Source organism: Alexandromys fortis, unplaced genomic scaffold (genome assembly GCF_014885135.2).
Source record: "Alexandromys fortis isolate MF-2015 unplaced genomic scaffold, M_Fortis_MF-2015_v1.1 scaffold_22, whole genome shotgun sequence".
NCBI lineage: Eukaryota > Metazoa > Chordata > Mammalia > Rodentia > Cricetidae > Alexandromys > Alexandromys fortis.
In genome coordinates, this window is record NW_026067900.1 from 1731016 (window position 1) to 1745718 (window position 14703).

Sequence of the window (14703 nt, forward strand, 5' to 3'; positions counted from 1 at the left end):
TTTCGTCCCCGGCAATTTTATCTACTTCCCTTAGCCAAGAGGATAACTATATGTTTTTTCTTGGGTTCACCTTCTTCTTTAGCTTCGTTATACTTGTACTTTTTTAAAAAATAATGTTGGCTTTCTTTCTTCCATTGTATACTTTTAGCTCCTTTATCAAAAATGAGGTGTTCATAAGTTTGTGGATTAAATTCCGGGTCTTCTATGCGATTCCATTGGTCGACTTCTCTGTTTTTATGCCAGTACCACAGTGTTTTCATTACTGTAGCTCTGTAATAGAGTTTGAAGTCAGGGATGGTAATGCCTCCAGATGAGAAGCCAAGGACAATGACACGGGGTTTTGATCCTACTTCATGTTCCGGCTTGGTGGGAGCCTAGCCAGTTTGGATGTTCACCTTCCTAGACATGGACGGATGGGGGAGAACCATGGACTTTCCACAGGGCAGGGAACCCTGACTGCTTTTGGATTGGAGAAGGAGGGGGAGAGGAGTGGGGGGAGGGGGAGAGGAGTTGGAGGAGAGGTAGAAGGATGGGAGGAGGGGGAGGGAAATGGGAGGCTGGGAGGAGGCGGAAACTTTTTTTTCTCCTTTTCTCAATAAAAAAAATAATGTTGGCATAGTTAAAGATGATGGAGACTCTTAAAGTTGGACTGAACAAATTTGCAGTATGAAATGACCATGAGCCAAGGCAAGGTATGGAAAATTCAGACTTGAAAGCAACACGTTTAGACAATCAAGTTGATAATGGGTGGACTTATTTATTTTGTTTTCTGGTTTTTGTTTTGTTTTGCTTGTTTTTTTGAAATAGGACTTCTCTGTGTAACCCTGGCTGTCCTAGGACTCGCTCTGTAGAACAGGCTTGCCTCAGACTCAGATCTGCTTGCTTCTGCCTCCTGAGTGCTGGGATTAAAGGTGTGTACCACTGCTGCCTGGCAAGGGTGGACTTAGATGGTTAATACTGATTGCCAATTTGACAAAATCTAGAATCACCTGGGAGACAACACTCTGGGCATGTCTGTGAGGAAATATCTAGATTATATTGAGGTTAAAAAAAAAAAAAGACCTACCCTAAGTGTAAGAAAACATTATTTCGTGGGCTAGGCTCCCAAAGTGGATAAAGAGCAGAAAGCAAATGGAACACTAGTATCCACCTCTCTCTCTGATTCCTGACCACTGGTGCAGTGTGACCTGCGGGCTTCCACTCTGCCGCCGTGTCTTCTCCACCACAGTGGGCTGTCTCAGGAGACTGTAAGCCCCTCTTTCCTTCCTTCAGAGGCGGCTGCCAGTTCTTTTCTCACAGCAAGGAGGATAGAAACTAACAACACAGCACGCACGGCATTTCCTGCAAATGAGTTCTAATTTTATAGAATAGCTGCATGAACATCTGTGATTCTAGCCTCAAGTCTGTACAAAGGGCAGCCCACTGGGGACGTGTCTGGGTGACTGCACTAAACGACATAATCACAAAGAATTGCATCTTTCCACTCGACTGGTAGCAAACCTGCCATGTTCCAAGCAAAAGAACGGCTCAGCTGATGTGTGCTTCCCAAATGCAACCGTCAGCACCAAGAGTTGGCATCACCCGCACACAGCCTCGCTCCGAGATCACATCTTCACGGACCAGATGGCAGCGGAGGAAAGCCACATTTTATTGGGTAAAGATGGAGTAGGATTTGTTTTACAAATTCGTAGCAGTTTCCCATCTCAAAAAGAAGCAATGTTTTCTATTTCTATCTGTCAGGAGATAGAGCCTGTGATTGTCAGAACTGTCCATGCAAAACCCTGAGCCTCCATCTTCCCCTCTTAGATCCCTGGACTACAGGCCCCACACCTTCCCTTTACCCAGTCAGCACCAGTTGCATTCTTCACTATTGCCATTTTGTCTTGTGTGTGTGTGTGATAATTGTGCACACATATTGATGTGTATGTATACATGGACGTGAAGTCATGCATGTGACCAGAGTACACCTGGTGTCTTTTCCACTCTCCGTCTTATCTTAATTCTATTTTTAGATGGGCCAGGATTTCAGGACATTTGCTGAACAGAACAAAGACTTCCTGTGTGCCCGTCTCCCTGACTTTCCGAATGGAAACCCTTTTGACATCTGTTTCTACCATTGCCGTGATCTATATCTAATCTAGCATTTAAAAAAGAGCTGGAATTGAGTAATCCCCAGACTCCCTGGTCTGCCTAACCTGAGATGTGCTCCGGCCCAGTTTAACCCTCCAGATGTGAAGGTTGTGGAATTGGCTACAGCAGGAACAGGCGGAGGTGGGTTGTGGAGGAAGAGTGGGGTGGTAGACAAGAGAGGATAATAAATAAAGAACTTTGCCTATCTCACCGTTTCCTCGGGTAGCCTGAAGTAGTACAGTTCTGACCGGTCAAGTGGATGACAGCTTACTCCGAGATATGAGCGCTATAACCTACAAGGAATCAAATCTTACTCCCTGTCTTCCAAATGGGAAATAGTTAGTGTCTGGCATTGTTTGTTAACCCATGCTTGCTTGGAGAAAGACACAGATGACAGATGACAGGAGTGAGGGTGACTTTAAGTGCTCTGACTAGAACAGGAGATGTGGCTGGTTTCTGTGTAAACTGTGTCAGAAAACCCCAAACAGTGTAATCAGTTCTAATCTTTGTGTTTCCATCCACCATGACAAGGCCATGGTCACAGTGTTATTTCATTTCCAGTGGAGGGAAATGAAGGGAAAGAAATAGGCGCAAGAAGCAATGGGGACACAATAGGACAAGAGGGATTCCTGAGGGTCTCCTGCCCCGTGTGGGGCTATGCTTGCCCCTGTGTGATGACCACTGTCTGCTTCTTCTGCTTCTGAAATGGAGAGAAAGTTTATGGACAGATGACAGAGAGGGTAATAGGAGGCCAGGAGGATGACTCAATACAAGCATGGGATCTGAATTCAGATTCCCAGCACCCACATAAAAATACAGGTATGCTGACCTGCTCCTGTAATCCCAACACTAGGGAGGTGGAGAGAGGAGGATCTCTGGAGCTCACTGTCCAGGCGACCTGGTTGAATTGATGAGCCTGTCTCAACAAACAAGGCAGATAGCAACAGAAGAAGACACCTGACATTGACCTCTGGCACATACAGAGGCATGAGTGCATACGCCCACACACGTGCAAGCACACACACACACACACACAGACACACAGACACACACACATAGTGGAAGGCTTATGGGACATAACTCCATGTAGCCTTCATAAAACATAAAGTCCTAGGATGAAAAAGCAGTGTCCACAGGACCAGAGAATCGGAACAGTGACTACAGGGGCTGATGCAGCAATGGCAGGAAGTGGAACTGGCTCCTCACCCCACCCTACTCCCACCCATCCTCCTGCCTTTCTCCTCTGCATTGTTCCTGGTGGGTCCCTTGGACCCACCCTTCCCCAGAGATTAGCTCTGCTTAAGGGATACTTTCCTGTGGCACATTTGAAGAGCACTGTGAGGAAGGATGACACAGATGGTGGGCTTCTTATCATGGGGCCGGGGAAGGGGAGCACGAATCCAGGAACCTAGGTCAGCTGAGCACATGGGCAGGACGGACAGAGCGGTGTGGCGGTCCCTTGCTTATGTTTTGCTTTGAAAGTCACAGAAAAGATTCTGGAGGCGTAATGTTTTAACTGGGCTAGCTTCCCAATGCATCACACACACACACACACACACACACACACACACACACACACACACAGAGCTGTTTTCATAAACAAACAGAGAATTGAATATACACAAATGACTCTATTCATACGCCTTCCTGACAGGCTGTGCCATTTCTCTTTCGTTGTCAATCATCAATGTTTGCACAAACTTTAGCTTGAACTGACTTGCCCTACTTCCTTCCGTTCCCTAAGCCAATAATGCTCCCTAATTCCTTGACTTACACAAGCAAGATCTAAGATTCAAGGGTTTAAAGCAGTGCCCAGTAGTTCCAAACTATGTGTTTGAATTCTTTAGTGATCTCCTATTTACAGGCAGACAGAGAACAATTGGACTCTCTGGACTCAACTGAACCCTGCTCACCTGAAACCCATGCGACTTCACCTGTTTCCTTAAGTTGTACCTCCGGGCTAGTAACAACAATAGACTACTCAGAGTGGCATTAAGAATCGGGTATAATCCTCACAAACAACAAGGGACGCCTTATGCCATCTACCTTTGCTCTTTCTTTACCTGTGTCAAAGATGCCATTGCCATACTCTACAGCACCCCGAAAAGCAACCCAAGTCTGATCCTAAGAATTTGTTAGCTCATATATTGTGAGAATCGCCTTAAGACTCATTGGCTTTCAGGGGTGGCCTGAAAGGGAAGTTTAATATTTCATGAGTTGTTTGAATGTAATGAAAGTTACCTTAGTTTTCATTGTGAAACGCAACCCACGTTGTTGGTCTGTCTCGACCCATTAGAGAGATTTCCATGTCTTGCCTGGCTGGTCACGGCACTGCCAGCACTCAGAATAGAGCCTGGCACTCAGCCAGCAAACGCTTCCTAATGAAGACCTGTGTCACCAGATCCTTTCCCTTCAGCCACCTGCCTCCTCTGAGGAGGTGGGGAAACAGAAGCTACATATGCAGATCTGAATATCTTTGCTTTTAAAGTCACTAAAAATAGCAACATAAACATGCCCCTAGTCCACGTGATGTAGGAGAAACTTGAAGGAATAGAATTGATGTTATAGATGATTTACTGATAGATTTGCTTAGGAGGCATTCAGTCATACAAAGTAACAGTTAGCTGAAGGAGTGCTGCCTCCACGAAACCCTATGGTAGTTAATGTGCTACCCAGGCTTGTTAGAGACAAGCACAGTTTAGGATGCTAAGATGTAAATGTTTGTTCATCAGGACTGACCAAACATTAGATTTCATTCCCGTAATGAAGGAGGCAACCCCAATTTACAACCAGCTGTTAAGCCCCCTTTTCTCTCAGAGAACACGCCTCTAAGGCTGTCATTCTCAACCTTCTCAATGTTGCAATCCTGTAATACAGTTCCAGGTACTTTTATATATGGGCATATCTGTGTGTGGACGGACTCTCCAGGAGATGGATAGAAGAACGGTGTCTCAGTTCCTAAGACCATCAGAAATATGCTCTTGGGTGATCCCTTTGTGGGCCGTGATCCACAGGTTGATCCACAGGTTGCTGTAAGGGGCTTAAAGGGGGCAGGGTAGGGTAACAGTCATTGTTCATTTCTGTTCTGCTATAAAATCTCCTGGTCCTCTTCTTGAGAAAAGCAAGTGGGCAAGATGACCCTGGGTAACAACTATCCAAAAAGAACATCACTGGTGTGCTTATAATAATTCTGGCAAGCTGCAGTATCTACACTGTATAAATCTCCCATCTGCCTGTGTGGCCAGACTGACAGTCTCCAGTCTCTGTTTAAATTACTCAAAGTGTAGCTTGGACCAGGATCTGAAAGAGATTTAAGGTTGACAGCATCTGTGGAAGGCGTAAGCCTGAGATGTATATAGTTTGGTCAAATCTTTTGTCCTCGACAGCTCCTCTTCGGGCATTAGCCAGAGCTGGACTTGGTGCTGTTATTATAGATGCTTTTCCACTATTTGACTTGAGTGTATGGAGTGAATTCTCACTGTGGGAGGAATATTTATGTTTATGCATCATAGGTGCATGTGATATTTCAGTAAATATATACACTGGATGGTATTTAAATCAGAGCAAATAGATTTGTCTCCTGAAACATTTGCCATTACCTTGTGGTGAAAAATGCCTAGAATATTTTTTCTTCCTTTTAAAAACACACTGTGCCCAGAACTAGTGAGATGACTCAGTGGGCAAAGGCAATTTTGCCAGGTTCGATGATCTGAATTTGAACCCCAGAACCCACATGGTCGAAGGAGGGAACTGACACCTTCAAACTATCCTGGACTTTCATATTTGTGCTAGGATATGCATGTGTTTTAATAAATACACCCAGGACCTAATAGCTGTGTGAAGTCAGGTCTCCTTTGTCACTATACGGGGAAGTTGTCATCTTGACCGGATGCAAAGATTCAGAGAGCCCAGGGAACTGGAGTACTTCCCTTTGTTCGTGGGAAGGTGGGAGTATGTGGAGCTGGTCTCCCCTCTGAAACGCAGCTAGAGCCATGCCAGCTGGAGGAGATGGGGAGGCATCACTGGGCACCCATGTGGTAGACAGACGCAGAAGGAAGGAGAAACGGGTGTGGGTCCGAAGGAAAGCCCAATGACTGGCCAGAACTGGGGAAAGGCTTCAGTGCTTGTCTATTGCTATGGCAAAACAGCATGACCAGGGCAACTTAGAAGAGAAAACGTTTTATTGGCTCGTGGTTTTAGCGGGTTAGAATCCACAACGGTGACGGGAACAGCCGAGGGAACACATCTTGATCCACAAACAAGAGGCAAAGAGAGAGGTATATTGGGAATGGTATGAGCCTTGAAATCTCAAAGGCTTCCTCAGCCCAGCGACAAACCTTCTCCAACAAGGCCAAGCCTTCTAATCTTTCCAAAAAGTTCCTCCAACTGGGGGCCAAATACTCAAACATATGAGCCTATGGGGTCGTTCTCATTCTAACCGCCACACTCAGAAAGGAGTGGTGTTGGTTCCAAGGCGTGAGGTCCAGAGAGACACCCAAGCTCAGGAAGATCACAGACCCCTTGAAAGAGTTACGTGGAGAAAATCCACCCTCCAGTGCAGGAATCAGAGTAGCCAAGTTTTGAACCTCCTCAGTTCTTCTCTGGAGTCTCCATGATACTCCAGGGACATCATGGAGTGGCAATATGGAAAGGGGCCTAGCCAGGACTAAAGGGGCTTGGATCTTCACTAAGGGGCCATTGAACTCTCAGAGCCCAAGTCTGTTTATTTATAAAATAGACTAGTAACTACACCTGGATGAAGTGGATAAAATAGTGTTACTAAAGCTATTTTCTTTTCATTTCTTTTTACTATGTTGACCACACTGACCTTGAACCCCAGATGCTCCCGCCTCCATCTCCTCAGTGCTGGGATTACAGATGTGCGCAGCTGTGCTAAAAAAAAAGGGGGGGGGCATTTTTAGAGAGACTCAAGGACCAGAACAACCATTTCAAAGAAAGAGTTTTAATTATTAATTTCCCTAATGATAGGAGAGCCTGCTACGCATGGATATTATGTGTAAAACATTATTTATTTATTTTTTGTTATTTAAGACAGAGTCACGTGTGTTTCAGGCTGACCTCAGATCCTGTTGCCGCCACCTGGGATAGGTTACCGATGTTTTAAATGTATTTCGTGCGTTGTTTATTTTTTCTCTCTTGTGGCAGATAACACTAGAGACCTCTCCGGGCGAGTCTAAAACGCTAAGGAAAGTCATGGGTGAAATGGCTGAGGGACTGAGCAGCGGCCGGCTCTTGATAAGATATTTACATTTCCACTTGTTGGTGCTGAGAATAAACACCGATGCTGGTGTGGATCTGGGGAGGCCCGGGTTCTAACAGGAAAGAGGCTGGCCAACGCCTGATAACAGGTACGTAAAGCCACGTTTCTCCTTCTTCCGAGAAAGAGGGCTTTGTTGCTACAGGTTGCTATTGATTTTTTAAACCAAGAACATTGATAACCCTATCAAAATTCCACCTCTTTTTAACTATTTTGAAAGCAATATCTTTGTGTGTGTGTGGGTGTGTAGGGGTGAGGGTGTTGTCATGTGCCTACAGGTACAATGTGGGGGGGCATGAGTTTAGAGGTCAGAAGTCAATGTTGTTCTTATTTTATATGTATGTGTGTGTTGTCTGCGTGTGCACTGTGTGAGTACAGGGCCTGCAGAGGAGAGAAAAAGGTGTTGGCTCTCCTGGAACCGGAGTTAAGGAGAATTGCAAGCCGTCATGGGGTGCTGAGAACTGAACCCTCGCTGGGAGAGATAACCACTGAACCATTTCTTCAGCCCTTGGTACCATGGTTTCTGAGAGAGGATATCTCCCTGGGACCTGGAGTTCATGGATCAGGCTAGACTCTCTAGCCAGAGCTAGCTAGGGGAATGATCTGGTCAATGAATGGCTTGCTGTGCATGCATTGGAGCCTGGGTTCAGTTCCCAGCAGCTATTTGAAAAAGTCACATATAGACATGTTTCTGTTGTCCCAGCACTCTGAAAATGAAGAAGGAGGAACTCTGGGACTGGCTGGGCAGCCAGTCTAGCCCAATCAGTGAGCTCCCAGTTCCAAGAGAAACTCTGTCTCAAAGAATAAGGTAGAAAAACAACTGAAGATATCTGATGTTGACTTCTGGCCTACATACCTTACATACTCACACACACATACACATGCACACATGAACACACAATACACTTACACACACACAAACACACACTTATACACAGAGATACATACAAATACACACAAACACTCACAATACTTACACAAACACACACTTTTACAGACTTTCAAAAAAGTAGCTTTGTGGTTCACTCACCTGTTGCTGCCACTATTGTAACGAAGGGGAAGGAAAAGTTCTCACACAATTGATAATTTAAGGGCTTATGAAGCAGACCTGGCATGTAGCTCAGCTGGTGGAGTGCTTGTGTACATGAAGACTTGGGTTTCAGGCCCCAACAAGGCATTGTGGGACACATGTGTATTCCCAGTACTCAGGAGTTAGAGGTGCGAAGGTCCAGAGTTCAAGGTCATCTTTGTCCATGTAATGAGTTCAATACCAGCTTGGGCTGTAGAAGAAGTGTGTGTGTGTGTGTGTGTGTGTGTGTGTGTGTGTGTGTGTGAGAGAGAGAGAGAGAGAGAGAGAGAGAGAGAGAGAGAGAGAGAGAGAGAAATAGGTCAGGCTGGATGCCTACGTTCTTTGTCAAGTGTTCTCAGTAAAGGTTTAACTATATACACAGCTTTGCCAGATGGCTATAAGAATTGAAACATATTCTATTAACTTTGTTGCTTGTTTTAATAATTAGTTCACTTCTTTAATGTAGTCTGAGTGAATCTGATTCTTTCTTCTTGCCAACGATTATTCAAACCAACTGAAATTCTTGTTCTAGAGTTCCCCGTCCTTTTCCTCCAGATAGAGGTTGTCTTTAGCTAGTAAGACTTGTGTGACATTATCATTTTAAATGGCTGTGCCATTAATCTTAGATTTTATTATTTCTCATTAACAGAGAACATATAAAACATCAAAGGATGGTTCAAGGTCAATAATTAAGATGTTCCAATGGTGCACACAATGAACATAAAGCAGAGAGAGACTGTGTGAGGGAGAGGGAGGGCAGTTACACGTAGGAAGAGCTCGCTAGAGTCAGCCTGAAAACAATGGTGACAAAGATTTCTGTTTCTTTTCCCCCATCCTCTTAGGCATGTGGCACTCACGCTACTTCTCCTAGTTTTGTTCCACCCACCAATCCTATTTAAGTTGTCAGTATTAAAATTCATCTGTCTTCATCCTACCTTATCTTAGTCCAAGGCTGAGATTTACGATCTCAGTTTCCTGCTCCTTCCGCCACGCTTGCTGCAAGCTGCCATGCTTCCAATCCACAATGAACTCCTAACTCCCTGGAACCATAAGCCAAAATAAGCTCCTTCCATAAGTTGCTGTAGTCATGGTGTTTTATCACATGAGAGAAGTAATTAATAGCATGGGGTCAGTCATGAAATCTTTCATTATTGTGACTGGACCTAGGTGGTCTTTTATGACTTTTATACTATTTAAAACTTGGGTGCTCCCAAGTTCAGGACATAAACATTTATAATATTATGTCCTCTTCAGAAGTTGTTTCTCTTGTTAATATGCAATCATTCTGTTTAATCTTTTCTGACTAATTTTGTCTTAAAGTCTAGTTTACTAAAGATGAGCGTTACTGTGCGTCCTTGTTCTCAGTTTAGTGGTTTGATTTTTTCAACCTTTGACCCTCAGCTTGTGGATGTCTTAGCTTCTTGGAGACAGCAGATACTTCGATGGCATTTTTAATTCAGTTTACTAGTCAGAGCCTCTTAATTGGTAAATTAAGGCCGTTTGTGTTCTAGCTTATAATTAAAAATGTTTACTATTGTTTATGAATCTGCTGTTGGTTCTTGTTAGTTGGATAACTGGCAACCCCACCCCTTTCTGGTCTTGTTGGATGCTTGGTAGCTTGCTCCTTGAGACACAATCAATTCTTTCTTAGTTCTCCTGTGTTCATCTATTGCTTTCTTCACCTGTCTCTTCCCCTGTTCTCACATGCAAACCCTTTTTGTATTTCTAAAAGAGCTTGCTAACGTTGTCCTAGATGCGACACATTGCTTAACTTGTGGTTTTCTTTAAATACTTTTCTTTCTCCTTTGATTTTCATACATGATTTTGCTGGGTATAACAATCTAGAATAACAATTATTTACTTTCAAGGAACAAAATAAATCATCCCATGTTTTCTTGACTGTTTCGGTTGTTTATTACAGATCTGATCTTATTCTGACATTTCTGCTTTGCGTGTTAACTGGTGTTTTCCCCTTACAGCTTTTAGTCGTTTTTCTTTTCTTTGTTTTTTGGACATCCTGACTGTGGTATACTGTGAGGTGGTTCTTCTCCGATCATGTCTATTTGGGATTGTAAAGCGTTCCTGTGTGTGGATGTCTATTTCTTTCTCTAGGTTTTGTAAATTCTCAGTTATAATTTCATTCACAGATTTTACATAACTTCCTTCTGTCCCATGAATTTTTAGGTTTGGTTTCTTAATGTGTGCATACTCTAGACTTCTTCTTTTTTTCTTTTTTTTTATTGAGAATAGGAAAAAAAAAAGGTTTCCGCCTCCTCNTGTGTGTGTGTGTGTGTGTGTGTGTGTGTGTGTGTGTGAGAGAGAGAGAGAGAGAGAGAGAGAGAGAGAGAGAGAGAGAGAGAGAGAGAATTAAGAATCTCATGTCCTTCATCTCCATCCTTGTTCAGACTAACAACCTAATGGTTTCCATTGCATAAACACTGTTTTTAAAGCTGTATCAAGAAGGAACAGAGTATGTCTGGAATAATACACAGTAAAAGGGGCCAAGAGGAGAGTATCCTCTGACTCACTAGTAGCACATTGCCTTCCAGGCCAGGAGGATCCCAGTACCATCTGCTTAGCATTGACTGTCAGCCCTAACTTTGTGCTAGTTTGAGTCTCCCCTCTGTTGTGGGATATTTGGACACTGTGAAGGTATATTGCTGTGATTGGTGTAATAAAAAGCTGAATGGCCAACAGCAAGGCAGAAGCTATAGGCGGGCCTTCCAGGCAGAGGGAGGAAGAGGAGGAGGGATAATTGAGGTGCACAGGAGATACCACTGGGACTCAGAGGCCGTTGGACACACAGAATGAAAGACAGGTAAAAGCCACATGGTAAAACATAGATTAATAGAAGCAGGTTAAGGTATAAGAGCCAGTGGGACAAGCCTAAAGTAGCGGTCCAGCTTTCATAATTAATAAGTTTCCATGTTGTTATTGGTGAGATGAAGGCCCAAAGAAAAGTCCGACTACACCCCTCCCTCTTCATGCCGAGACATTGGTTGGACCTTCTCTCTCAAGATGACCTTCACACTGTGTCTTAGCGCCGGAGCCCCCTGTGGCTCTGGCGGGCCTCGCTGTGCCTCTGTCTAACTGCTTTCATGTACCCTGGTCCTATTGGGGCTGACCCAGGGAGCTGTGGCATGACTGAGATCCCCAGAACCCTCCGCCCCAGGTGCCCGAAATAGCATTTTATCTTCGTGTCTTTCCTACTCACTATTAAATGCAAACAAAAGATGTGTATAGAATCAACGGTGTGGTAGGAGCTCTTCAGAGAGGTCCCAGCATACTTCACAGCTAGCGGGAGGAGTAGACACACAAACATGCCCATTTTGTGTAATAAAGGCTGTCGAATTCATTCATAAAAAGGAGCGGTGGGCTGGAGTAGAGCTCAGAGGTAGAATGTGTGCTTTGCATAGATAAGGCCCCAGATGCATCTCCAGCACTTAACACAATGCAGAACTAGGGATATGGCTCAGTCAATATGATACTTGCTGTGCAAGCAAGGTCCTGAGTTTAGACGTCTGGCATTTGTGTAAAGAACCAGGCATGGTGGTATCACCTCTAATCCTAGGGATGGGGAGGTAGAGCTAAGTGGATCCCTAGAACTCACTGGCCAGCTAGCTCAGCCAAACTGGTGAGCCCCGGGTTTAGTGGGGGACTGCCTCAAAATATAAAATGGAAAGCAACCGAGGAAGACGCCTTACGTCAGCTTCTGACCTCCACAAGCACGCACATGAAGTACAGCTATTCATGCCAAGCGGCTTCCTTTGTGAACTCTGAAGCATGGGCTTGCAAGGACCCCACCTAAGGTTTGAAGTGGTCATTTAGAGAAGGCCACGGGCTTGTTCTCCAGGCCAGCCTCGTAAATGCCTCTGGCTCTTGGGCAGGAGTGGAGTCCTGCTATGCCCTCTTCTTGTGCCCTCCTACGCCTATGCTTTGAGGCTGGCATACACCTGGGCAACGACTGTTCAGCTCTGCTACTCAAGTTGCAGGGAGTGTTGGCAGCTGCTAGGAAACCAAAAGCACACAATGAAGAAGAAACGGTAGCAGACTAGGAAAAAAATCGGAAGTTGGCGCAGTTGAATGACGATAGGGACTTTTCCTCCTTTTCTTTTTGGCTGGGAGACAAGCATGGTTTTTGTTAGCTTAAAGGGAGCGGGGGCTCATAGCAGTTATGTGGCTGGACCTAGTTTATGGATGGCTCCAGACTTTGAGTCCTGGCAAGCGCTGGCACTAGGCAATACTCAAGTGTTTTCAGCTCAGAGGAAAGTCCCCAAAGTCTCCTGGTGATTGCTACAGAGCTCAAGTCTACAGAGGGAACAAACACCCGGACCAGAACAGACCATTTGGGACGTCACAGTGGCCATGTAGAGGTGTGGTCACTGATGTTCGGTTTTTGCTAAGACAAAATGAGGAGGGGCACTTGAGCCTGCTCCTCACTAGTCTTTTGTCATCCTGACTGTGTTGGCCAATGAGGGCAGTGGGAAGTGCTTCCTAACGCCCCAAGTGCTGGAGGGTAGATTGCTCGGTACATACTCCACGGGGACCTTGCCGACTAGCTCTTTGGCTCATGATCAAAGCTGACCTCCTACCAACCTCACACTTCTCTGTCACATGGCTTTTATCCTCTTTCATCCTCCTATTGTGTAGGCCCCCTTTTTATACCTCCGTACATCTATGTCTTCCTGGCATACCCTTGCTCATATCTGTCGTGTCTCTGGTTTGTAACCCGGAACTTCTATGGAGCCTCTGTACTTTGGGCAAGGCTAATCTTTTTGACTGTGTTACCACAGCTATTTGTACAAGTCTACACTGTAATTTTGGCCTAAGAAAATTGCACCGAGAGTCTGTGTACCTCATTTGTTCTTACATTTAACTCTGTGCACGGCACCGGGCAGAGTTTCAAAAGACAAGTTTGGGAAGAACAATAATTGGATGAAAAAGGACTGACTCCTGGCTGCTAGTCTCGAGGTAGCTGAGTCCTGAAGCCTCTAGCGCATCAGTCTCCTCTAGGACCCTTCTTGGTTCACAAAAAGTGATATAGGTCAGCAAGAACAACTCTGGGCTCAAGGAATCCTTGCCCTGGGAGAGACCCTAGATTCACACGATGCAAAGATGAAGCAGGGGAGAGAGCCGGAGAGTCAGAGAGAGAAAGACAGAGAGACACAGAGAAAATGGTTTAAGTAGGCAATGATGGGTTATGTTTGCTTATGCTGCAGAATATCACCCTAACTGTGCAAAGGTGTGCTGCTTTTGTTTATGCTGCATTTGCTTAATTATATAGGGATGTGTTGTATTTGTTTCACTTTGCTTGCCTAGGGCAACTGATTGATCTAATAAAAAACTGAACGGCCAATAGTTAGGCAGAGAAAGGACAGGTGGGGCTGGCAGACAGAGAGAATAAATAGGAGGAGAAATCCAGGCTCAAGAAGAGAAGGCTCTTCCTTCCTGTTCCCGCAGCCTGGGCAACCATAAGCAGCAAAGTCTCTCGCGACACCCTGTACAAGGTGGTGCGAGAGGTCCTGCACGGGAACCAGCGCAAACGCCGCAAGTTTCTGGAAACGGTGGAGCTGAAGATCAGCCTGAAGAACTACGACCCGCAGAAGGACAAGCGTTTCTCGGGCACTGTCAGGCTCAAGTCCACCCCTCGCCCCAAGTTCTTGGTGTGAGTCCTGGGGGACCAGCAGCACTGCGATGAGGCCAAGGCCATGGATATCCCCCTCATGGACATCGAGGCACTGAAGAAGCTCAATAAGAACAAGAAGTTGGTCAAAAAGCTGGCCAAGAAGTATGCCGCCTTTCTGGCCTCTGAGTCTCTGATCAAGCAGATCCCGCGTATCCTGGGCCCAGGCCTGAACAAGGCTGGCAAGTTCCCTTCCCTGCTGACACACAATGAAAACATGGTGGCCAAAGTGGACGAGGTGAAGTCCACGATCAAGTTCCAGATGAAGAAGGTGCTATGTCTGGCTGTCGCTGTCGGCCACGTGAAGATGACTGACAACGAGCTGGTCTACAACATCCACTTGGCTGTCAATTTCTTGGTGTCCTTGCTCAGGAAGAACTGGCAAAATGTCCGGGCTTTGTATATCAAGAGCACCATAGGCAAGCCCCAGCGTCTTTACTAGGATGCCCCAATAAACCTTCGTGCTACCCCCCCCCAGAAGAAGAAGAAGAGGAGGAGGAGGAGGAGGAGGAGGAGGAGGAGGAGGAGGAGGAGGAGGAGGAG

The 14703-nt window shown here is 45.4% G+C and overlaps 1 protein-coding gene across 1 annotated transcript in view; it reads left to right on the top strand.

Moving 5' to 3' along the window:
* Positions 1-14624, top strand: part of LOC126489801 (60S ribosomal protein L10a-like) — a 16387-nt gene extending 1763 nt beyond the window's left edge. The window contains 2 exon segments of the mRNA XM_050124333.1: positions 2217-2271; positions 13938-14624. Of these exon segments, the coding sequence (XP_049980290.1) occupies positions 2217-2271; positions 13938-14602 (720 nt within the window). The 3' untranslated portion in view covers positions 14603-14624.
* The last annotated feature ends 79 nt before the right edge of the window (positions 14625-14703 follow it).